The following is a 23,981-nucleotide window of genomic DNA, read 5'->3' on the forward strand; positions in this document are numbered from 1 at the left end:
ACAATGAAATCTGAACAGGCCTAGGAAATATGTTGTGGCATCTGTCTTTTAGACTAGAGCAGCATCTCCCTGAGAGTTTGAACAACTGAACCCTGTTGTATAAGCCTTGAAAACCACCTTTTTCCCAAGTCCCAGAATAGGGCTATTCACCTGGACTGTATTATGCACAATTTGTTTATGATGTATATCTCTTTCCCCCTGTGATGTTCTTTTTTTTTTTTTGCTTGATTTAATGTACCATAGCTGGGTTTTTAATTTGTATGCCACCCAGAATTGTTTATGACTTCAGCAGCCTTATAGATCAAAATTATCTAAGTAAATATATCAGGAACAATAATATTTGACTAATAGAAATATAGATAATCCTTGTTTAGCAACAACAATTGGGACCAGCAACTCAATCATTAAGTAAAGTGATTGTTAAGTGTAACCGCAACTGTACATATAATCTTATTTCAGCTTTGCTTTATAGCTTTACAAAGGTTATAAGTGTGACGATTGATTGTAAAGTTACTTTTTCATCACCATCGTAACTGCAAACAATTGCTAAATGAAGCAGACACTAAAGGAAGACTATCTGTACCACCACTTTGAATTCCAAATATCATTTCATGGAGAAAGCAGTCCCATATGGAATAGACTGGATCTCAGATTTGATTCAGTGTAAGTCAGATAAAAACAAAGGAGAGGATTGTTACCCACAGTTCTACAGTCTGTGAATCATATGAATTATCAGACAGAAAGCCTTCTGTAATTAATCTTCTCTAGTGTCCCTTTCTATTCTGCCCATTCAACCTAAGAGCCTCTGGTTTTTTTGTTTCACTCAAATATACCCACAATATAATATTAAATATATCTTTCCCAAGATATATATTTCATTTGGCTTTGAATCTGGACCTTCCCTAAGATTTTGATTCAGGAAATGGGCTCTTGAATGTGCTTTTATCTATTATTAAATAGTAGCAGAATAGTATTATCTTGCCTACAGCATTATATTGATATATCTGTACTATTGCCCATGCTGAGATAGTCACTTACTAGAAGCCAGGTTTAATTTGCTAAATAAGTCTACATTACTATAATTCTCCTATAATGAATAAACATTGCTATAATTCATTGGAGAACACAGATGGAATTATTGGTTAAACATAACTCTAGTGTAGTTCAACATCAATTACTTTAAACAAGACCCTAGAGTTTTCTGGGCCTCATTCTGGAAAAAGTTTAGTTCAATTGTTAGAAATTCAGAGAGGACTACATGGATCAACACTTGGCCAGATCAAGTACTTAATCTGCAATTACAGTTTTATTTTAATAGAAAAACTTTTTAATTAGGCCCAAAGGATTTTTATATACTCTTAATTGGTCTCTAATGTCCCATTTTAAAATAAATTTAGAAGACACAACTCAGAGGATTAACTTTTGAAATATTGGCCAATAGAGAGTGTTGTCACTATTTTGATACTTAATTTAGATGTCACAAATCTAGCCTTTAATTAGGCTGGTCCTACTATTAAACAGATTGATATTTTACATGATTTGACTCAAAGCATGTGCAAATTTGACTGTCATGGTTCCGATAGATGAAACCAATTAAAATAACTTCAAGGCAAAGATTTCTTCCTTAAAGAACATTTTATTCAGGAAACAAAGTATCGGCACTTACATAGTTGAACCCAAGACTAAAGTTCCCTCCCCCCTGATACAAAGTAACAAGTTGCAATTCCCACCTCAGAAAGGCTGTCATAAATCACATTCACCAATTATTCTAAAGGGGGGGGCTCTCCTCCCAACTTTTCAACCTACCAAAACTTTATCTAACATTGACCTTGATTCTCACCCAGCTGCGATTGTTATGGCTAACTGAAAATGCTCAAGCATTCCCCCTCTTCAAGAAGATGATCATCTTCTTGCATGATTGTTTATTCCCCAGTTTTTCCAAAATGGGATTAGCTGGACTAGTAATATATTTGCTTCAGGGCAAAAACTTCTCAGAGAATAACTCCACCTTTTGAAGCTAGCTTGGGTTTGTTTGAGTATGAGCTTGCTCTCCTCTTGTTTTCATCTCTACTCATGAAGTTGCTTATAATAAATGCAGAAGGATATCCTGAGCTCTCCCCCTCATTTGCCAGCCTTTTGGTTCACGCCAGGCAGAAACCTTTTTGAACCTTCAGATGTTGACACCTTCACCACCCCATATTGGACTTGAACTTAGTCAGCATGACTCTCAGGAGATCAGTGTAGTCCATTGAGTTGGATTTGTATTGCAACCCCAAAAAAACAGCTGGACCAAAGCACTCCAATACATTGCTTTCCTAGACTTTAGAAGTATTATCTTTTGGGTATCTGAAGCAGCTGAGCTGACTTGATCCCAGCTCCACCTTTCAGTTGCATACAGAATCAAACAAAGAAGAGGCATATCAAAATTCATCTTTTTTAACTTTTTAAGTGGGAGTCCCAAGCTCCATGGTTTCAAAAACTACGCTGAACAAGGCAACTAAGGAATATGGGCAAAGAAATTAGTGAAAGACACTCTTTAGTTTCTTTCCTTTCCAATTATTGGAGTGTACTTCAGAGATCAGAACTCTCTTTACAGGTTGCAAAGGAGAAGAGATTATTTCCATCCTACCCTCTGCCCCACTTTGATCCTGAAGCATTTTTTCTATTTCTCTATTCCCAAGTGAAATGGTACCTGTGCAAAAGGTGCCTCAATATATAGGTGTGAATGTCACCTCTTGTAAATTTCTCCCTCTTTACTATAATAAGAAGCCTCCAAACTGTTGACCTTTGTTGCAGTAGGAGTCTTGATATTTCTGTTTTTACTTATTGCTTTTGTGAACACAGAATGAAGCTAAACATTTATTAATGCTTGATATTCGTTTCCCCAATATTTTTGGAACTCCATGCCTCTATTTTTTCTTGAATGCAGTGTTGAATTGAATTGAATTCTGTGAACAGCTTGCCTTTCTTTCATTGAACTGAATGATAGGCTAAATTATCATGGGTTAATACTGCTTCTTATTTGATTCATTTGTATGTCAACTTTAAGTATTATTTCTATTGTATTCCCTCTCAATGGTCAGCTGTTATTATTTTATTGCCTTTATGTCATTATTTTCAAGCATTAGTCAAATATCTTTGGGTACTTTTAGGGATTTCCTAAAGGTTGGAGGGATTTTTCTGTCAACTTCAAAGCCCAGTCATAAAACATTTCTGTGAGTATGTTGTGGCACATACTATTTTGACTAAGTAAATATCAACTCTCAGTTAGTTTGATTCACTATTGGTGAGCTAATGTTTGTGTTTAGATAATTACATATTTAATATATTGTTCCTTTTGATGTCCATGCTAATCAATCCAAGTCCACAGAGATCATTAGAATAAACTATAAATGAAAGAAAGACTCCTAACAACCTTGACTTCAGAGGTAAGGGAAAGAGAAAGTTAAAAACAACTGTACCAGTATCTCTTTTCTAGACAAACAGTTACCACTTCACCAAAATGAGTAGTAGTGTGGCTTTATATGGGACAAATTACCCAGTGTCTCCCTGAACTTTTGTAAGAATGTTAAAGAGATTCTCTAGAAAAAAAAGGATAAATATAAAGGGAGATAATTTATTTTTTGTTTTCATTTAGGCACAGTTTGCAAGCAAATAATAGTGGCCATAAGCAAGATTCAAGTCCAAAAGTTTCTGCTTGCCTCAATACTATATATACTGCTCCCTCCCTCCCTTATCTAAGCCCTTATCCTGAGATCTGGGAGTGGCTTCAGGAGATAGTATTTTCAGACCAAAATTGGGATTACCAGGTCAAGAATTTCCAAAAGAAAAATTATACTCATAAGACCTTCCAAGACAGAAATAATCCAACAAATATCATTTTCTCTTCACAGATTTTGGGAGCAGTTGTCTTATTCTCATCTCCAGGGAGAAAGCTATTCATTACTCAGGCCTTGGTAGAGCCTTACCCAGTCTTTGGGAGCAATTTCTGTTTCCCTTTCTCCTCATCCACAAAGATAATAACAATGCATATGGTGTGGAAAAATACAGAATTATTTGATTTTACTTTCCTTTACAGTGTTGAAGCTCAAGGTCACCAATGATATTGGTATTCAGAGTTCAATGAAAAGGATTAGTAGTAGCTTTAGAATAAAGAATAAAACACAATTTTGTGTCATGTCACTTCCTGGATTCTAAATAGTTATTCTCAGTGCTTTTTTTCTAAAAAAAAAAAAAAAAAAAAGGTGCCGGAACTCACACACGTCATACAACCCGCCTTGCCTACCCTACAAGGTTCCATCCAAAAAAGGAACTCCGTTCTGAGCATTCTATGAGAAAAAAAGCTCTGGTTATTCTTACTTCTTCAGGGCTTTTGCATTTTACTATTATCTCGGCCAAGCAATGATTGCTCTCCAGCCTTCATTTTATGGATGCACAAAACCCTCAGTGGATTTTGCACAGTTTTGTGTGTAACCTGGATAGCAGATAAGTGAAGACAGTTGGTTGTAGAAAATGTTGCCTATGAATGAAGTTGCGTTTCTGTTTCTTGCATGGTAGATGTAACATTCAGAACAGAAATTTGAGCAGAAGAGGTGTCTATACCTAAAATATGGAAGAACCAGCTAGAGGTGTTTTCTTTTTAATATGGCTCATACAGAAAAAAAGTTCAACTTATTTGAGCTTCTTCTAACCTTGCTCTGATTTCAGACATTAGAATTTTAAAAATCTTCTTTGAATTAACCTTGTCTACTCTACTCTACTCAATTCTATTCTCAAGTCTTTTTCTTTCCTCTACTTTGTGAATAATTTTTGCCCCTGAGACATGTAGTGGGGTGGAAGGAGAGAGGAAATGGATAAACTTGTATGCTGCAGTTTGAGATACATGAGCAACTTTGTTGGATTCTATGTATAATATGTATCTATTTAATTTTGCATGCTGAGTAAGTAAACAGAAAGAAATCAGCTATTCTGTCATTCCTTTCCATTGTACAAATTCAAGCATTGTGTGTAAGGGGAAAATTACCCAAAATTAATGAAAAAGAAAGCGAAGAGTGTGAATTGCTTGAAAAAAAATTATAATTAGCAAAAAAATTAAACATCTATATATTTTTACAAATGAAATGAAAAAACTTTTTAAATACACTTTTAAAATTTTCAGCCTAACATAGAACAGAGTGAACAGAATGTAAGATTTCCCCCCCCCCCATGGCAACCATTAATATTTTCTGACTTTTTAAAAAAAAAATTAATAGTTTGCCAAAATCTTCCTTGAAATTTCTCAAAAGTTTAATTTCACCACAAAAGGGGTCTTCCAATTTTCTGACTTGGTCTCAGGACGTTTGAGAATTTCTTCTGGATTTCTCTTGGTGGAGTTTAAGCTCATTCTATTGCTGGAGGCAGTGGAAAAAAGAATATCCTGGGGGTGAGATTGTTTTGCTTCACAGATAAATGAGAGGAATTTCCTCAAGATGGCATCACCTGGGACATAATGATTGAAGCACAGACAACCAGGGAGATTGCAACTGATTGGAGAGCTAATTGTGCAGTGACTGCGCACGCACACACACACATTCATCTCAGAATTAATAAGATCATTCCCCATCAATGGGAAAGCAAATTCTGAAGAAGGGACAGGTAGGTAATAAAAGATAATACAATAAAATGTTTATGCATGGGCACTGTTCCAAATTATTGAAGGCTACTACACATTTCCTATCTGAGAGTTGGGAAGCATACTAATGCCTTCAGATTTAAAAAGTAATATGTTTTTATAGTTGATTGACAAAGAAAAAAAATCTAGGAGAAAGCTGCTATGTTATTGATTATGGGCATCACATGCTGCTTTACACGCTAGCAGCATCAACCTGCCTGTCTTTCTGCTTTACTTGCAACAGATGGAGGTTTTTTTATATATATATATTCTACAAATGACCAGCCTTAATCCAAAAGGCCATTCATTCTTTATTCTTCAGCCTGACCCAATGTGCCTCTTCTGATGTAGTTGTATTCATTTATTATTCTTCATCAGAACACCTATCTCCTTTTAGTGCTGCTTTCCAAAATAACATTTAGAATAGAAAGGATTTATGGAGGGGAAGGATAGCTGAGCCTATTAGATCACTAGATACATGGGAGATCCATGATATTATAGTGTGGATGTGATTAAATCAGCTTTGGGGGAAAACAATGGGGAAAGGGGTTATTTCCACCTTTTCTGGACCAGCCCATTTCTGAAGAAACAATAAAGGCAGCGGGCTGACTGGGAGATGCAATAGCAATAGTAGACATGAAGGAAAACATTTCTCATGTTTTAGATAATTTTGTTCCCCCACAGCTTGAAAAAGGTTCCTTCTGTATTTGTTGTTGTTATGTTAGTATAAATCTTAATACATTGTTATTTTATTAGAATGATAGGTATATATTTTAATTCTACAGTTTAGATACATTGAAGTATTGGATATAAAAAAGGAGAGGGTTTTTAAGAAGAGATTGGACAATCGTCTGAAATGGCATAGGATTTCCTGCTTGAGCAGGGGTTGCACTAGAAAACGTCCAAGATCCCAACCAATTGTTACTCTGTTATTGTATCATTATTCATTATTATTTAGGATATCAGTATTACAATGATTATTTGACTTTTTCATTCAAAGTTAAATAGAATATTGGAAAGGAAAAGATGAAGAAATATCATACATCAAGGTATTTGTTATGTGATAAAAGTTTCAGTCTTGGGTTAGATTACTTGATACTGAAATCTCCATTGTATTATTACTTGGTATGCATTTTGTGTGTGTGTGTGTGTGTGTGTGTGTGTGTGTGTGTGTTTATACATGTTAAAGAAGGAAAAAAATAGATAAACAAAACAAGGTTAACAAAATTAAAATACTGAAGAAGAAACAAAAAAGACAAAGAAAAAAATACTTTTTAAAAAAGCTATTGTGGCTGACTTCACCCTTTTTATATGTTTGCTAATTACAATATTTATAAACATTTAGACCCCATTAAAAGCCAAACTGTACATGACTGTATTTGCCATTGCTGTATATGTACTGTATGTGTGAGAACCATTTTTGCTTAAATTCATTTAAACTTCTATTTTGTTTGTGTGTCTGTGTTAGTTTTGCTATTGTGTATTCTGCAAGTTTCCTGTCAGATATTGCTGGAATTGTGTTTTTCTTTTTATATTCTACAAATTTTATGTTGTATACACATATCTCATTAAATTATTATGTTTCTTGATTATTATTTTTTGGGGGAATTATTCCTAGTAAAGAAGGGTACGCTTTCATTTTGAATTTAAAATACAATTTATTTTTGCACTGTACTACGTATGTCTTTCACCGGTATTTTTGGGTCTTTTACCCATTTACCACATATGATAAAATGTTCCTTCTGTTTCACAACAATTCCTATGATTTATCTGTCGTAGATATTATTGAGGGGGTTGTATATCATCTGTAGAACATTTTATGCCAATTTTCTTCAGGTTATAACTTGGTATAAATCTTAAAGATTACTCTGTTGAAGCTGTTTCTTTTGTATTTTTTGACAATGAATAACATAAAATAATATGTGAAAAAGCCATGACAGCTGAATCAAACTCTGGACTGAAAAGTAACCCATCCCAATCTGAGCAAGCACTTTCCTTTGTTATTTTTCCTTGGGCAGAAATTCTTTTAGCTCTCTTCAAACTAAAATTTCTTCTGCTTTAATCTTCCTGCTTTAACAACACACTATTGCAGACAAAGAATCCGGACTAGGTCTACAAAATAAAATTGCATCACATTAACCAATAAGTGTTTTTGCTGCCCTTATACTTTTATTAACTATATAACCTCCAATACTTCCTTGGTTGGTTACTGTAAGCTGCCATGCACATGAATTAGAAGCAGCAGAGGTTGTATTCTTTGTCTGAACAAGAAAAGAGAAAAATGAATTGGTTGACAGAATAGATATTCGAATCACGAACAAAATAAGATATCCAGAGATACAACTAACTGTTAGATGTGTTACATTCAAAAGAGATAACTATGATAAGTTAATTGAACAGATTAAGAAGGATTTAGATATTTGGACCAACCTGCAGCTCTCCCTTATGGGTAGAATTGCGGTAATTAAAATGAATGTGTTACCGCAAATTTTATTTTTGTTCCATAAAATTGGACAAGAAATTTTTTCAAAACCTTAACAAAATTATACTCAAATTCATCTGGCAAGGAAAAAGAGCAAGGATTAAATTAAAATTACTGCAGGATTCAAAGGAAAGGGGGGGATTTGGCCTCCCTGACCTGGAAAAATATTATCAGGCCATAGTATTATTATGGGTAAGGGATTGGATATTACTAAAGAACAGGAGATTATTATGTCTGGAAGGTCATGACTTACAAATAGGATGGCATGCTATGTTATGGGATCATAAATATAAGACACACTGTAAGGACCCACCCCACTTTGCATCTTAAGAAGACAGAACTCTTGGAATAATTCTTCCAACAGGAATCCTTAAGAGAAAATGGTTGCAGGCATGCTAGACAGGACTTGGGGTTCAAGCTCTCCCATTCAAGGTTTTAAGGGGTTCCCCAGTAGTCCCACCCAATCAACCCCCCTTCCAGTGATAGTTTCAAGTATCACAATTCCACCCCCTTTCTTCTTTCTTCCATCTGGATGGAGACTTCAGGTAACTACATGAAAGGCAAATACCCTGCTTTGTTATGATAAGGTCCTCTAGTGCTAACGCTTTGATGTTACAATAAACACACATTCAGCATTCAGCTCTTTGAAGTGTACTGAAGGAAGTGAGGGCCATAAAGCCCCTTTGTTCTCCCCCTTCTCTCCCTCTTATGGCAGAATCCAAAGAAGGCAGAATTGGGAGTTTCTATATTTGATAATTAAAGATGAAATATGATTGGATTCTGACATCCGGCCCCTCTTAAAAATAAGAGAGATCCACCTGAAAGAAAACACAAGTATAAAATTTAGTTAGGCTTGTTAGGATACTCTGTGTGAAACTTCTTCAATAGCTTCGGGGCTCTGACATGACGTTTATGGACCCACTCATTTTGTGAGGGAGGGAGGTGTTTCCAGGCAACTAGGTACTGAGTTGCTCCATGATATCTCCTAGAGTCAAGGACTTCCTTTATTTCGAAGTGTTGTTCACCCTCCACCATGATTGGAGGTGGTGGGGGGGGGATTTTTGGCCGTAGAGGTGACTGATGCTCTCTTTTCAGCAAGCTGCAATGAAAAATTGGGTGTATTTGCCTGAGATTTTTGGGTAATTCTAATTCTACTGTTACTGGATTTATGATTCTTTTAATTGGAAAAGGTCCTATATATTTTGGTCCAAGTTTTTTACAGGGCTGTAGGGACTTTAGGTATTTTGTAGATAAGTACACCATTTCTCCTATAATGAATGGTGTAGGCTCAACCCTTTTTTTATCGGCTTGTGTTTTATATGCCTGCCTAGCTTCATCTAGTGCTTTTCTGACTATTGGCCAGGTGTTTTGTAATTTCTCCATCCATTCTTTCAGCGAGGGGATCGTTGGTTCGTTTGGGGTTAATTCTGGCATGGGGTTGAAACTTTGACCGGTGGCTATTTGAAAAGGAGTGTAACCTGTGCTGGAGTGGACTGCATTATTGTAGGCAACTTCTGCAAAAGGGAGTAAGTCCGCCCACTCGGTCTGCTGGAAACTAAGAAAACATCTTAAATATTGCTTAAGTACGGAGTTCATTTTTTCAGCCCCCCCATTTCCTTGAGGGTGGTGGCTAGATGTCAGTCCCTGAGTGGTTCCTAAGAGGGATAAAAATTCCTTCCAAAATGCAGACGTAAATTGCACCCCCCTGTCAGAGATGATGCGTTGGGGTGCCCCATGCAATCTGTAAATGTGTTGGATGAAAAGTTTTGCTAAGGCTTTTGCAGTGGGAATCTTTTGGCAAGGGATAAAGTGCACCTGTTTGGAAAACAAGTCCGTGACCGTCCAGACCACAGTATTCCCATTGCTTTCTGGCAATTCCACTATAAAATCCATGGCTATTTCTCTCCAGGGGGCTGAGGGACTTGCCACTGTTTGCAATAGTCCTGGCACTTTCCCTTGCAACCTCTTTGCCGTGGCACATTTTGGACAACTGGCTATATAACTTTCAATGTCCTTTTTCATGGATGGCCACCAAAATTGCCGTTTAATTAAATGTAAAGTTTTTACAAATCCAAAATGCCCTGCTGATTTTGTGTCATGGCAAAGGTGCATGAAAGTTACTCTTTGAGTTGTTGGTATATATAACTTTTCCCCTACCCAAGGCAACCCGTCTCTCATTGTGCACACATTTTTGTTTTTCTGGAACCATTCATCTGTTTCCAAACTTTTTCTGAATTCAATTCCAGTTTGGCTGTCCAGTTGTGGTTTTATTTTGGCTTGGGTTCTTGTGGTTACTGGTGCTGCCAGTTGTGACTCTGCCATTATTGGTCTAGAGTCTGTGGTTCGTGCGCTGTTATATTGGGGCATGCGAGATAGTGCATCTGCCAGGAAGTTCTTTCTTCCTGGTAAATGTTTGAGCTTAAATTGGAATTGGTGAAAATGCTGGGACCAGCGGGCTTGTTTGGGATTGAGTTTCCTGGAAGTTTTCAGGGCTTCTAAATTTTTGTGATCAGTCCACACCTGGAAGGGATTTTGTTTTGCCTTCCAGGAACTGTCGCCACGTGAGTAATGCCCAACGTATCCCATAAGCCTCCTTCTCCCATACGGGCCAGCGCTGTTCTGTTTCCGTGAGTTTCTTGGATGTATATGCACAGGGTTGCAATACTGCATCATCATTTTCTTGTAATAGCACAGCCCCCACTGCCACATCACTTGCATCTGCCTGTATTATGAAGGGCTTGTCCATGTCTGGGTGCCTTAGTACTGGTTCGGCAGAAAAAAGTCTCTTAGTCTCTCAAACGCTGCTTGGCACTCCATTGTCCATGTTAGTGGCTGGCTAGGTTTTACTGAGGATGCTCCCTTCGTTTTTAGTAAGTTAGTGAGGGGCAAGGCTATCTGGGCAAATGAGGGGATGAATTGGCGGTAAAAGTTTGCAAAGCCCAGGAAACTTTGTAGTTGCTTTCTTGTGCGGGGTGGTGCCCAATCTAATACTGCTTTGACCTTCTCTGGGTCCATTTCAATGCCCTGGGGGGATATGCGATAACCTAGGTAGTCTATCCTTTCCTGGTGGAATTCGCATTTTGAGAGTTTGGCATATAGGTGGGCGGCTCGCAGCTTCTTTAAAAACCGCTCTGACAAGTTTGACGTGTTCTTCTTTTGTTTCAGTAAAGATAAGAATGTCGTCCAAGTAAACAAGGACCCCTTAAATAGGTGCTCCCTTAGAACGTCATTGATTAATTGCATAAAGACTGCAGGGCCCCCTTGTAATCCAAATGGCAAGACTTTGAATTGATAGCACCCCATGGGGCAGTTAAATGCAGTCTTCCATTCATCCCCTTCCTTGATTCTCACGCGATAGTAAGCTTCCCTTAGGTCTAGTTTAGAAAAAAATTTCCCTTTCGATAGGTGTGACAGCATGTCTTTCATGAGGGGCAGTGGGTATAGGTTGCTTTCACTGATTGTATTCAGGGCCCTATAATCCACGCATAAACGTAAAGAGCCATCCTTCTTCTCTCTAAAAAGGACCGGGGCAGCCACTTTAGGCTTGGCTGGCTCAATGAAACCTCTCTCCAGTTTTTTTTTATAAATCTTTCCATTTCCTCCTTCTCCTTTGGGCTCATGGAGTATAATCTGGGCTTCGGGAGTTTTGCCCCAGGCTTGAATTCAATGGTACAGTCTGTGGGTCGGTGGGGGGGAAGCTCATTCGCCCTCTCCTCACTGAAAACTTCAGCAAGGTCTCTATATTCCTCTGGTATTTCTGTTAATCTTTTTTCCTCTCCTATGGATGCTTTTTCTATTCTTGATTCTGGTAGCCTCCCTTGGGGTTTTAAGTCCATAGGGTCCCCCTTCGGGAATTTGATTTCTGTCATCCTCCAATTTACCCAGGGGTTCCATTTTTTCAACCATTCCATCCCTAGAATCATTGGGCATTCCATACCTGGGGTCACCACAAACGTTAAGTCCTCTTCATGGTTGCCCAGGGAGAGATGTATTGGCAAAGTGGCTAGGGTAGCTGGCACCCCCCCTGCTATGGATCCATCTAGCTGGCCAAATGAGATTGGTTGTTCCAGTCTCCTGGATGGGATGCCCAGATTCCCCCACTAGTGTTGGGCTAATGAGGCAGCGGGTGCAGCCAGAGTCTATTAAGGCTTTCACCTTCACAGCTTCGGGCATGGGGGGGATTAATATAGTCACTGTTTTGAAGATGGGTTGTGATGCATCCACTTACCAGGGGTTCGCCCTCCGAGCTGTCATCTGAGGCATCCACCGGCCCTGTGGTGTATACTTTCCGGGTTGTTGTTGGGGATCTGTCTGGGTTGTGCTGGGGGGCCTTTGAGCGGCATTCTACAGCTCGATGCCCTTCTCTTCCGCACTTGAAACATCCCATTTGCTTCTTGGCTGTATCCGATGATTTCACCGGTTGGTGTGTCAGCTCAGGCGGGGGGCGGCTCCATTGTTTTCCTCGGCGGTGCCTCTTCAATATGTCGATCTCTGCTTCCTCTGCCAAGACGTACCATTCCTCAAGTCGATGTGGGTCCCCTCGGGGCAGGCAAGCATCATATAGATCATAGTTTAGTCCGTCTTTGAAATGGCCAAGGAGGATGTCTTCTGGCCAATTCAGTTTGCTGGCAATGGCCCGGAATTCTTGTGTATACTCAGCCACTGGGCGTTTGCCTTGCCTCATCGTTGTTATCCTTTCACGGGCTTTGCGATCAGCCAGGGGGTCTTCAAATCGTCTTCTCAAAGAGGACATGAAACGGTTGAAGTTACTGAGTTCTGGGGCATTGGAGTCATGCAAGTTCACTACCCAATCCGCAGCTGGTCCATCCAGGGCAGATTGCACGATCCGGATGCGGGCTTTGTCGCTGGGAATATCCTGCCCATATTCCTCCATGTAGCTGAGGACTTGGGTTAGGAAAAACCCCAAGCGTGTTGGCTCCCCTTTGAATTTCACTTCCAACGGTGGACGTCTTGGAATGGATCGGTGCCTCTGTTGTGGGTGGTAGTGTCTTCCGTCCAGATTGCCATCTGTGGTCCGGTAGGGGGTGGGGGCTCCTGGATCAGTAGATGTCCCTGGGGTTGCAGGTTCCACGTCCCCCTCGGTGTCTCTCCCTTTGCGGCTCCAGGAACTGGGGCGGCCGTAGGGCTCAGTATTCTCCTCTCCTAGGGAGCTGAGAGTTCTCTTCATCAGGTCAATAGCTTTCTCTAGGATCCAGTCTGAGTACGGTGCCCAGCTTCCTCCCTCTTCACTTGCGTGCAGGGATTTCTCCATCTCCTGCTTCCATTCTGGTTGCTTGGTCCCCCGTCTCAGGGTCACCTTTCTTGATTCCTTTCCCCACTCACTTTTCTTTCCAACGCCCATCGACCAGCGAGGCTTGTGGTCCTGTGTCTCCACCACTTCTTCTCCTGAGGAATCTGGCCTCTCGGATCCCAACATCTGGCAAGGTTCCAACTGGGTCAGCGGCTCTCTTTCCAGGGAGTTTTCCCCCTCTCTTGCTCCATTGTCTGACATGGTAAATTTTTGCAAAATCCCCCGGCAAGGGTCTTCCTTCCAGGTGGATTAATTTTGCAAGTCCTGTCTAATGTAAGGACCCACCCCACTTTGCATCTTAAGAAGACAGAACTCTTGGAATAATTCTTCCAACAGGAATCCTTTATTAAGAGAAAATGGTTGCAGGCATGCTAGACAGGACTTGGGGTTCAAGCTCTCCCATTCAAGGTTTTAAGGGGTTCCCCAGTAGTCCCACCCAATCAACCCCCCTTCCAGTGATAGTTTCAAGTATCACAATTCCACCCCCTTTCTTCTTTCTTCCGTCTGGATGGAGACTTCAGGTAACTACATGAAAGGCAAATACCCTGCTTTGTTATGATAAGGTCCTCTAGTGCTAACGCTTTGATGTTACAATAAACACACATTCAGCATTCAGCTCTTTGAAGTGTACTGAAGGAAGTGAGGGCCATAAAGCCCCTTTGTTCTCCCCCTTCTCTCCCTCTTATGGCAGAATCCAAAGAAGGCAGAATTGGGAGTTTCTATATTTGATAATTAAAGATGAAATATGATTGGATTCTGACACACACAAATATTTCCAAAGGCATTATATCAGACAAGCTCTAACTGATGTATGGGTTAAAATCTGGCAACCAAATTACACTCAAGTCCCTAGTTGGATCTCATCTTTAGAAAAGCATGTACATCCAAAGTTTATCCAACTAGGAAAGATTATAACATATAAAAATATTCTAGACGAGAGAGGGGAATTGAAACCCAGGAAAATTTTTCAAGACGAAGGGATAGGATTAGGATGGTGGGCATACCTTCAATTACAGGCGAGATATTGGAAAGATAAAAAAGAGTTAGGCATAAAATTAGAACCGATAGGGCTGGATAAAATATTATTAGGTACGGAGGATAAAATGATTAAAAAACTATATCATTATTTGTTAGACCAGGCAATGTATGAGCAACCGGTAAAAGAGACCATGTTAAAGTGGAGTAGGGTTTTGATCTCAGCTTTGATCTCCACATCTGGCAAGAATTATGGGCAAGAAACAGGAAGCTCACTCTGGCCACCTCCTACAAAGAAAATCTCTACAAAATGTCCTACAGATGGCATCTCCCGCCCATAAGATTAGCTAAAATGGATCCAAATGTTTCTTCCAAGTGCTGGAAATGTAAATTGGCAACTGGGACATACTATCATATGTGGTGGGAGTGCCCACGAGCCTGTGATTTTTGGAATAAGGTTAAAAAATGGCTGGAAGAAATTTTAATGTTAGTGGTAGAGTTAAAACCAGAACTCTTTTTACTAGGCATAACCACACAGAAATATGACAAAGGGGTATTCTATTTGATGTTACACATTCTCACAGCTGCTAGATTGGTATACGCTCAAAACTGGAGGAATAAAGGAATTCCAACAGAAGAAGAGATTTTATATAAAATTTTATCGTGTGCTGAAATGGATAGGCTCACAATGGAAATGAAGGATAAGACAGAATCAGACTACTTTGAAATCTGGGACAAATTTTATTATTGGTATGAATTAAGGAGAACTGCTTGGGCTTCAAGCTAGTGTTAAGACAGGAATACATATAGCTGTATATATAATTTTATTGTATAGAAGAATAAGTTTATTTAGAGATTAAGAATGATGTATTAATTATATGTATTAAGAGGAACAAATTGTTAGGAATATTTATTCTGGAATGTCACGTTATGTCCATTTTTGTTTTAACTGTATTATAAATAAAAAACTTTTTAAAAAAGAGAGAAAAACAGAACTTTTTGCCCGACTTCACTATTACATGCTGATTTAAGGCTCTCTGTGTTTCCTATTCAACCTGGATACTTTGAGAACATTTACTTAAAACAACCCTCCCCAGCTTAGATGTATTGAGACTTGGTTCCTGCATTTCCAATCACAAGAGGGAATGGCTTTTTGGTAATTACTACATGTAAAATTAGACAAGGGTTTCATAGAAAGTTTCCTATAATGCTATATTATTGATATTGCTGTTGTGCATGCCAATATCTTTCAGCAACAATTACTATACTTATGAATCAATTCAGCAAACTTCATTCAAATGTTACTCTATTCTAAAGACTCCCGTTTGCTGGTCACATCCATTTTATGTCTTCCTGCAATTACCATTGAATGATTACTGATAGATAGTCTCCCAGTTGCTGTTCCTGTAGCGATTCTTGTGTACCATACCATAAGTTACTCTGGAAAAGGGTAGGTTTAATGATTATATTCCACACCTACATTTTACACAGGACCTCCCAATCCAAGAAATAATTATTGTATTTTATTTTGCCATATAAATAAAATAAATATTCCTTGGTTTGGGAGGTTATATGTAAAATGTAAGTATCAGAAAACAGGTCACACTGGTCAGGTAACACTGGAAACCTTTTCATAAGAAAAAAAAATGGAGTTGTTGGATGCTGGGATATCAAGCTATTTCATTAGAAAACCCTTAAGTCATTTTCTTGTTAGGATATAGTATTGTATGCTCCTAGTATTTTTTAATCCCAATCGAACAATATTAATAGTGCTAAGTTGCATCATGGAATACACAAGATAATCATCAACACTATCACCAATGCATAATGTATTATAGTGATGTTACAAGTCATTATTAGGTATAAAATGATAAAGTGGCTTTGTCAGAAGTAGGGCCAAATTCTATGATTTTGGATACTCCACTGTTCTCCGGATTCTGGAAACATGGCAGTTAGGCTCCCCAAAGACACAGCTCAGGCATTTGGGTACTGCAATCTAGTCAGTTACCTACCTTTCCTTCTTGCAAGATTTCTGGAGATGTAGAAGAAAGGAAATGCAAGAAGATCTCATTTTTCTAGAATATACCGCAGGAGTAACAATACATTTTACACAAAATACCTGAAAGCTATGCACGCCTCCCAATTTACTATCATTCCTCACAACTGGGGATATTGGTGGGGTTTAGTTTGTTATTCCTTTTCTACTGCTACCGGTAGTAGTTTCCACGGGTACTTGGACCACAACAAGTAAACTGCTGGGAATGGGTGGATGGTTACTTTCATCTTTCCATCTATATTCTCTCATCTCACTCTTTTCTCTCTTGCAGGTCTAATGTATGTGGACAACTGCATGGAGAGCAATAACCAGACATCATTAAGCATGGGATTCCTGCTGCTTGGATTCTCTGACGTGTTCCACTTCCGAGTTTTCTTTTTCTTCATCCTCCTTGGGTTGCACTTGGCTACCCTTGCAGGAAACCTGCTGATTCTCTTGGCTGTGTCAGCTGAGCCCTCCCGTCCTCCAATGCTCTTTTTCCTCTGCCAGCTCTCTGCCATTGAGCTGTGTTATACCCTCATCATTGCTCCCAAAGCGCTGGCTGGCCTGTTGAGCAGTGGGGAAAGCACCATTTCTTTTGTGGGCTGTGCTACCCAGATGCATTTCTTCGTAGCTCTGGGGGGAGCTGAATGTTTCCTCCTTGCAGCCATGTCTTATGACCGCTATGTGGCCATCTGTCAGCCCTTACACTACATGGCAGTGATGAACCAAGAGTTCTGTCTTCAACTTTTGGTCATCTGTTGCCTTGGGGGGTTTGTGGTTTCTCTGGGGCTGACTGTGGCTGTTTTCCACTTGCCTTTCTGCAGCTCCCATCATATTGATCACTTCTTTTGTGACGTCCCTGCTCTTCTCCACTTGGCATGCACCAAGAGCTATATCAGTGAGCTTCCCCTCCTTGTAGCTTGCACACTCATCCTGCTCCTCCCTTTCATCCTCATTCTTATCTCTTATATCTGCATCTGCCTTGCTGTGATGAGGATCCATGATTCCTCTGGCCGAGGTAAGGCCTTCTCCACTTGCATCTCTCACCTGGTGGTCACAGTCTTGCATTACGGTTGTGCCACTTTCATATATGTCCGACCCAAGTCTAGCTACTCACCCCGTCGAGATAAGATGTTAACCCTTGTCTACACCAACATTACCCCCCTACTGTATCCTTTAATTTATGGTCTCAGGAACAAAGAAATCAAAGGAGCTGTGAGGAAGTTATTGCAAAAAAAGATTGGGACATCCAAACTGGAGCATTTTTAAAAGCTGACCTGCTCATTTCTGAGGAAGGAAATTGAGTCCAGCCCAGAATCCATGAAATCAATATTTCTTGTATATTGGGAAATCTTGTATATTTCTTGTCTAATGGAAAGAAAACAAATAAAAAAAAAAACCAAGGCACCAACTATGATTCATCAATTAATCTTCTCTCTTTGCCCTCTGTCTGAGATGGTCAAACATTAATTGTTAATTCATCTTGGTGAATGGGTCACAATTGTGCGAGGCATAATTAATGCCTGTGTAGGATAGTATACATGCTTAACCGGGCATACTCACACTTTATTTATATTTCACATTTCTGCACTGTCCATCTCCCTCTAAGAGGGACTCTGAATGGTGTACAGAAAAAATGTTAAAATATCAGAGAGCATATATACAAGTTTTAAAGAAATTAAAAATGGAAAAGGAGGGAAAAGATTAAAATTAGTTAAAAAGTGAAGGGAAGGTTTTCAGGGGACTAACAAAATCCATGGCTGTGTGCTTCCCTGGGCTCTCCATGCAAGGCCGCAGAGCCATGTCTTAACTCCTTTTTGGAAGGCCAGGGGAATGGCACACACTTCACCTCTGGGGGGAGAATAATCCATAGGGCGGAAGCTACAGCAGAGAAAGCTCTCTTCCTAGACTTCACCAATCGGAAGTCTTTAACCGATGATGTTGTAGACTATAGACTACAAGACTATAGGACTTATAGCCTATAATCCATTCATCAAATTCAAGGACTTTTATCCTTATTTCTCTGCTTGAGTGGGTGGGACGGGCTGATGCAATGGGACGAAGGGGGTTCTATAGGTAGCCTGGTCCCATCCATGTATTATTAAATAATATTAAAGTTTAACACTGTAAGTACCCGGGCAGTCATTTTGGGGGCAAGAAGTCCACAAACATGCCCTACTCATCTCAGAGCTCAATTACTGCAACACACTACACATGAGGCTACCTAAAAGACCACTTGAAAATTTTAACTGGTTGAGAATGCACTAGCATGGTCTATGATGGGCATGCATCGGTATGCCTATGCGATACCTCTGCTTTGCGAGCTGCAGCGGTTGCCAATTTAATTCTAAGTGCAATTCGTAATTTTGGTTTTTACCCATAAAGCTCTATATGGTAGCGACCCTGTTTACTTGATGGGATGCCTATTTCCTCTGGTATCTGCCTATCTGGTTTGATCTGACAGGATTGGTATATACCGGGTTGCAATGCCATTTATAGGGACCCTGAAAACATGCCTTATTTGTTACTCTGCTCTCCAAAATGAGCTACTCCCTCAGATAATGATGGCCCACATGGTGCATGATGAAATGGTATGTGGTAATGATCTTGGGGGACAGGGCAAAGAGATGCCACCTAGGAAATTTCACACTTGCAAGATTTTGTTAATGTAGTTTTACAATAAAATAGAATTAGCTTATCTGGTCGTATTTCCTGACTGGTCTGTAGCTGAGTTTGGAGAATATGATAGTGTGTACGTACCATGTCCATGGCTTATGAATAATTGAGAGGAGAGGGAAAAATGGGCTGAGGCACCAGGCAGACTTGCAGCTGAGGACTTGGCCTATAAACAGAACCAACAAAAGTGTGTCCCATTGTTCTCAACTCTGCCCCTGAAGGCTCTGGAGTCATGACTGGCCAAACTGAAAGAATATCCAGTGAGGAAGCGGAAGGTTGCATAGAAGAGTACCTTGGCAGGATCTCAGTGGTAAAATCTTGCTCCTGAATGAACCAGCTGCTAATATCAGAGCTGAGCAGCAGTATCAGTTGCACTCAAGGGATGGTTGGGTGCTTACAGCACAGAAGGCTTCAAGAGAGGGTCATTGGGAGGAGCATAGAGAGAGAGAGAGGGAGGGAGGGAGGGAGGGGGAGAGAGAGAGAGAGAGAGGGAGGGAGGGAGGGAGGGAGAGAGAGAGAGAGAGAGAGAGAGAGAGAGAGAGAGAGAGAGAGAGAGAGAAAGAGATGGGCACAAGGGGGCTCCCTGGAGTTATTTTGCTTCACCGAGGGCTTTCCTATCACTACTGTATAATAACAGATTTTTTGCAAGTACAGTAGATGCTTATCATAAGAATCTTTGGACTGAGGTTACAATCTGTAATACTTGTGATTTAATTTTAATTATAAATTTAATTTAATGTAAACATTTTATATGGTTTCATGCACTAGAAAGTGTGGCCATGTTAATCTTTTGTAATAATAATAGTAGTAAAGTTGGAAGGGACCTTAAAGGTCATCTAGTCCAACCTCCTGCTTGGGCAGGAAACCCTACACCATTTCGGACAAGTGGCTGTCCAGTCTCTTCTTAAAAACTTCCAGTGTTGGAGCATTTACTGCTTCTGGAGGCAGGCTGTTCCACTGATTAATTGTTCTCACTGTCAGGAAGTTTCTCCTTAGTTCTAGGTTGCTTCTCTCCTTGATTAGTTTCCACCCGTTGCTTCTTGTCCTGCCTTCAGGTGCTTTGGAAAATAGCTTAATTCCCTCTTCTTTATGGCAGCCCCTGAGATATTGGAATACTGCTATCATGTCCCCCCTTGTCCTTCTCTTCGTTAAACTAGACATACCCAATTCTAGCAACCGTTCCTTATATGTTTTAGCCTCCAGTCCCCTAATCATCTTTGTTGCTCTTCTCTGTACTCTTTCTAGAGTCTCAACATCTTTTTTACATCGTGGTGACCAAAACTGGATGCAGTATTCCAAGTGTGGCCTTACCAAGGCATTGAAGAGTGGTATTAATACTTCACGTGATCTTGATTCTATCCCTCTGTTAATGCAGCCTAGCACTGTGTTGGCCTTTTTGGCAGCTGCAGCACACTGCTGGCTCATATTTAGGTGATTGTCTACTAGGACTCCGAGGTCCCTCTCACAGTTACTTCTAGCAAAGGCTACAGAGAATTTGCAATCCCTTAAGGAGTAAAAAAAATATTAGGACACTCACTGTTGTAGTCTATAGTCCATTCATCAAATTCAAGGACTATTATCCGGGGATAATAGTAAACCATGCAACCATTCATTGAATCATGGTTCTGGACAATGTAGAAGGATTTACATAGTGTTGTATGAACTGCAAAAAAGAAGTTAAAAGAAAAAGCAATGATAATTTCATGACTATTAGTTTTCATCAATAAAACAGTGTTGGAGTAGCAAGCATATTTTTCCACAAGTGTTTCAATTAATGTGTGTAATGTTAAAAACTCTTTATCTTCTCTTTGGAATAACTATGTTCAGGAATAGCTATTTCAAACTCAGAGTCAGATGTTAGGGAGACTGATGTGTTCTTCATCATAGGTTTTTTTAAAAAATATTGTCAACTTTTTAAAGAGTTTGATATTTACGAATACTTTCCCATTGAGATGAATCTGCTTGTCCAATGAAGTCTCTGTTTTATTTTCTCTTCTGTTTCATTTTTCATTTCCTCTCTAAAACACAGAATTCCACTGCCTCACCCTGTACTTTTTAAAATTTTCTTCGGGTTCATTAAGCCTTGTATCCTATGAGGGAAGTTAGCCCAGAGAAGGAAATATTAAAAAGGGCAGAAAAATATATTTTTCCTCAAAAGGACTTTTTTAAAACCAAACCTGGCCCCAAATCTATCTCTCTGCCCCAAGCAAGACTTTAGCCCCATACAAATGCAGATGTAAAGCCATCAGAGAATTGAAGCCAGAGCACTCAAGAAGACAAAGAGAAGATCTGCATACCCCCAACACCTGGGAAGCAGGATATGATAATGCGATTAAACCACAGATATCAAGGCCTAGACAAACACTCAGAAACAGCCTCAAGGTTCATGCCACAGGAACAGGAAACTATTCCAAACAAGGCTAGAGAGGGTATAAAAACCTACTGCCCATGTGCTCAACTCCCCTTTCCTCTCCTCTGCTCTTTCCTACAAGGACCACCTTTCTTCTTCTTCAATAAACTGTAACCTTCTTCCCAGAGCAGTCTCCATGTTGCTTATTTATTCCCAGCTTGGATGAACCAGGATGAAGACTTACTTCTGACACCTACAAGAAAGAATTGAATAAGATGGATGAATAAAATTGTTTTATTTGTTTACTAGTACAATTTATTAGCCACCCATCTTGCCACACAGTAACTCTGGGCAGCTTACAATATTAAAAAAAAATAAAACTGTACAAAACAGTTTGAAATAAACATAGTGCTATAAAAATCAACCTAGCTAAAAAGAAGGGGAAGGAGGGCCTAGGATGGGGGGGAGGGAGGTGGGATCTATTGTTAATCTATCAACCACTCCCCAGTTGGAAGCCCCTCCATTGGAGCCCCAGGCCAACTAGCAGAGGCAGGTCTTTAGGCTCTTAAGGAAGATACGGAGAGTTGGAGCGGACCTCATTCACTCCAGGGTGTTCCAAAGGGCAGGCAAATAGTAGAGAAAGACACCATCCACCAGAATACTCTGGTTGATGCAACCCACAACATGCTTCCCCTACCAGCATGGTGCAATCCCGATTGTCCTTCAAGTAGGCTAGGCCAAACCATGAAGGGCTTTAAAGGTAATTACCGTCACCTTTGAATTGCACCCAGAAACAAACACAGCCTGTGCAGCTTTCCTGGGCCACCCTCGGGATCCCCACTGCACTCTGCACTGTAGCTTTCAAATGCTCTTCAAGGGTAGCTTCATGTAGAGCAAGTTGCAATAGTCCAACTGTGAGATGATTAGGGCTTGAATGACTAAGCGCAGGGAGTCCTGAGGCAGGAGAGGCCTGAAGCTGTGCAAAGGCTTTCCTAGCTGTGACTGCCACCTGCTTTTTGAGCAGGAGTCACAAGTCCAGGAGAAACCACAAGTTGCAGACCTGATCCATCTAAGGTAGTGCCACCTCATTCAGAACTAAAGATGTTAAAGTCCTGGATCTTGGGGCTGCATGCACCCAAAGCCATTTGGCCTGTTGTTCCCCATCCAGGCCCCCTACAGCCTCCAGGCATGGTGAGAGAGAAGCAACAGCAACATCGCTTGAATCACCAGAGGTGAAAATATAGAGTTGGGTGTCATCAGCAAACTGCAAATACCTCAACCTGTGGCAACAGATGATCTCACTCCGTGGCTTCATGTAGATGTTAAAGAGGAGTGGGGAGAGTACCAAACCTTGCGGCACATCACAAGGTAGTGGCCAAAGGCTGGATTTCTTCCTATTAACATTGAATGTGACCAGCCTTGGAGAAAGGATCTAAAGCAGTGCAGAACAGAATTGTCCAGCCCCAGCCCCCATAGCCGACCCAAAAGGATACTGTGGTTGATGGTATTGAAGGCAGTGAGGATGGTTGCACTACCCCCATCCCAATCTCGCCAGAGATCATCAATGACCAATACTGTCTCTGGCCCATAACCAGGCCTAAATCCTGACTGAAAGGGGTCCAGATAATCTGTTTCATCCAGGACCCTCTGAACTGCCAGGCCACCATCTTTTCCATAACATTTTGAGGGGGAAACCAGGGCTTCCTTAAAAGACCCCAGAAATGTCCGTTCCCCCCTTCCCCCCATAGTGCTGTATTAATTACCGTCTGAACCTACCTGCTAGTCACTGTCCCAGAGGCTTTCACCATCCTGGAAGGACAAGGATCTAACTGGCAAGTGGTGGCACTGACAGCCTTGAGGATCCTGTCCACTTCTTCAATTCCAACAGGGTCAGACTGTTCCCAGATAATTGGGCAAGACCTCTCCCCAGGGCTTTATAAGGTTTATCTTCAGAAAAACTCACCTCACAAGTCCTTGTCATTGAGTTGTAAATAGGAGGAGGAAAGAATATTAGGTATGTTCACACACACACACCCGGGTTATTTATAAAAAAATAAAATAAAGGTGGGATAAACAAATAAATAAATAAATAAATGCAACTAAGATAACAAGAAAATTTGAAAAAATCAAATGTTCCATTTACCTCCTTGAAAAGTTTAATTCTATTTAATTACCATCACCTCCAAGTATTGCGATGGAAAAAACCCTAATTTTGTGATCCTAAGTGAACAAATATGTAAAAGATCTATCTTACTGGTTGGTAGGATCGCTAGCATAATATCCCCTGTGCTAATTTTTTAAAGGAAATTCAAAATGAGTTTTTAGTAAAAGTGAAGAATAACAATTTGTGCTTTGAACCCTAACATTTAGTAAAGTTTTCTTTGCTATACTGCTGGAGGCAGCATTATATTACATTCATCATAATACTATCTAAGAAGAACCATAAGGATTATATAATAAGGACAATAATAAGGATTTGATACTGTACCTCTTCTACAG

At 40.0% G+C, this 23,981-nt stretch overlaps 1 protein-coding gene across 3 annotated transcripts in view; it reads left to right on the forward strand.

The window, feature by feature from the left end:
* The window catches only part of LOC120306065 (olfactory receptor 10AC1-like), a 93,106-nt gene extending 75,243 nt beyond the window's left edge, over positions 1-17,863 (forward strand). The window contains exons 1-2 of one of the 3 annotated variants that reach the window (XM_039338666.1): positions 4,238-5,634; positions 16,746-17,863. In XM_039338666.1, coding sequence (XP_039194600.1) covers positions 16,751-17,725 — 975 coding nt within the window. In that variant the 5' untranslated portion in view covers positions 4,238-5,634; positions 16,746-16,750 and the 3' untranslated portion in view covers positions 17,726-17,863. Of the gene's footprint in view, positions 1-4,237; positions 5,635-6,629; positions 6,700-16,745 lie in introns of those variants that run through there. The other 2 variants (XM_039338667.1, XM_039338668.1) reach the window with 2 other exon arrangements.
* The last annotated feature ends 6,118 nt before the right edge of the window (positions 17,864-23,981 follow it).

This window comes from Crotalus tigris, unplaced genomic scaffold, assembly GCF_016545835.1.
Source record: "Crotalus tigris isolate CLP2741 ecotype Arizona unplaced genomic scaffold, ASM1654583v1 scf7180000017716.2861928, whole genome shotgun sequence".
NCBI classification, from domain to species: domain Eukaryota; kingdom Metazoa; phylum Chordata; class Lepidosauria; order Squamata; family Viperidae; genus Crotalus; species Crotalus tigris.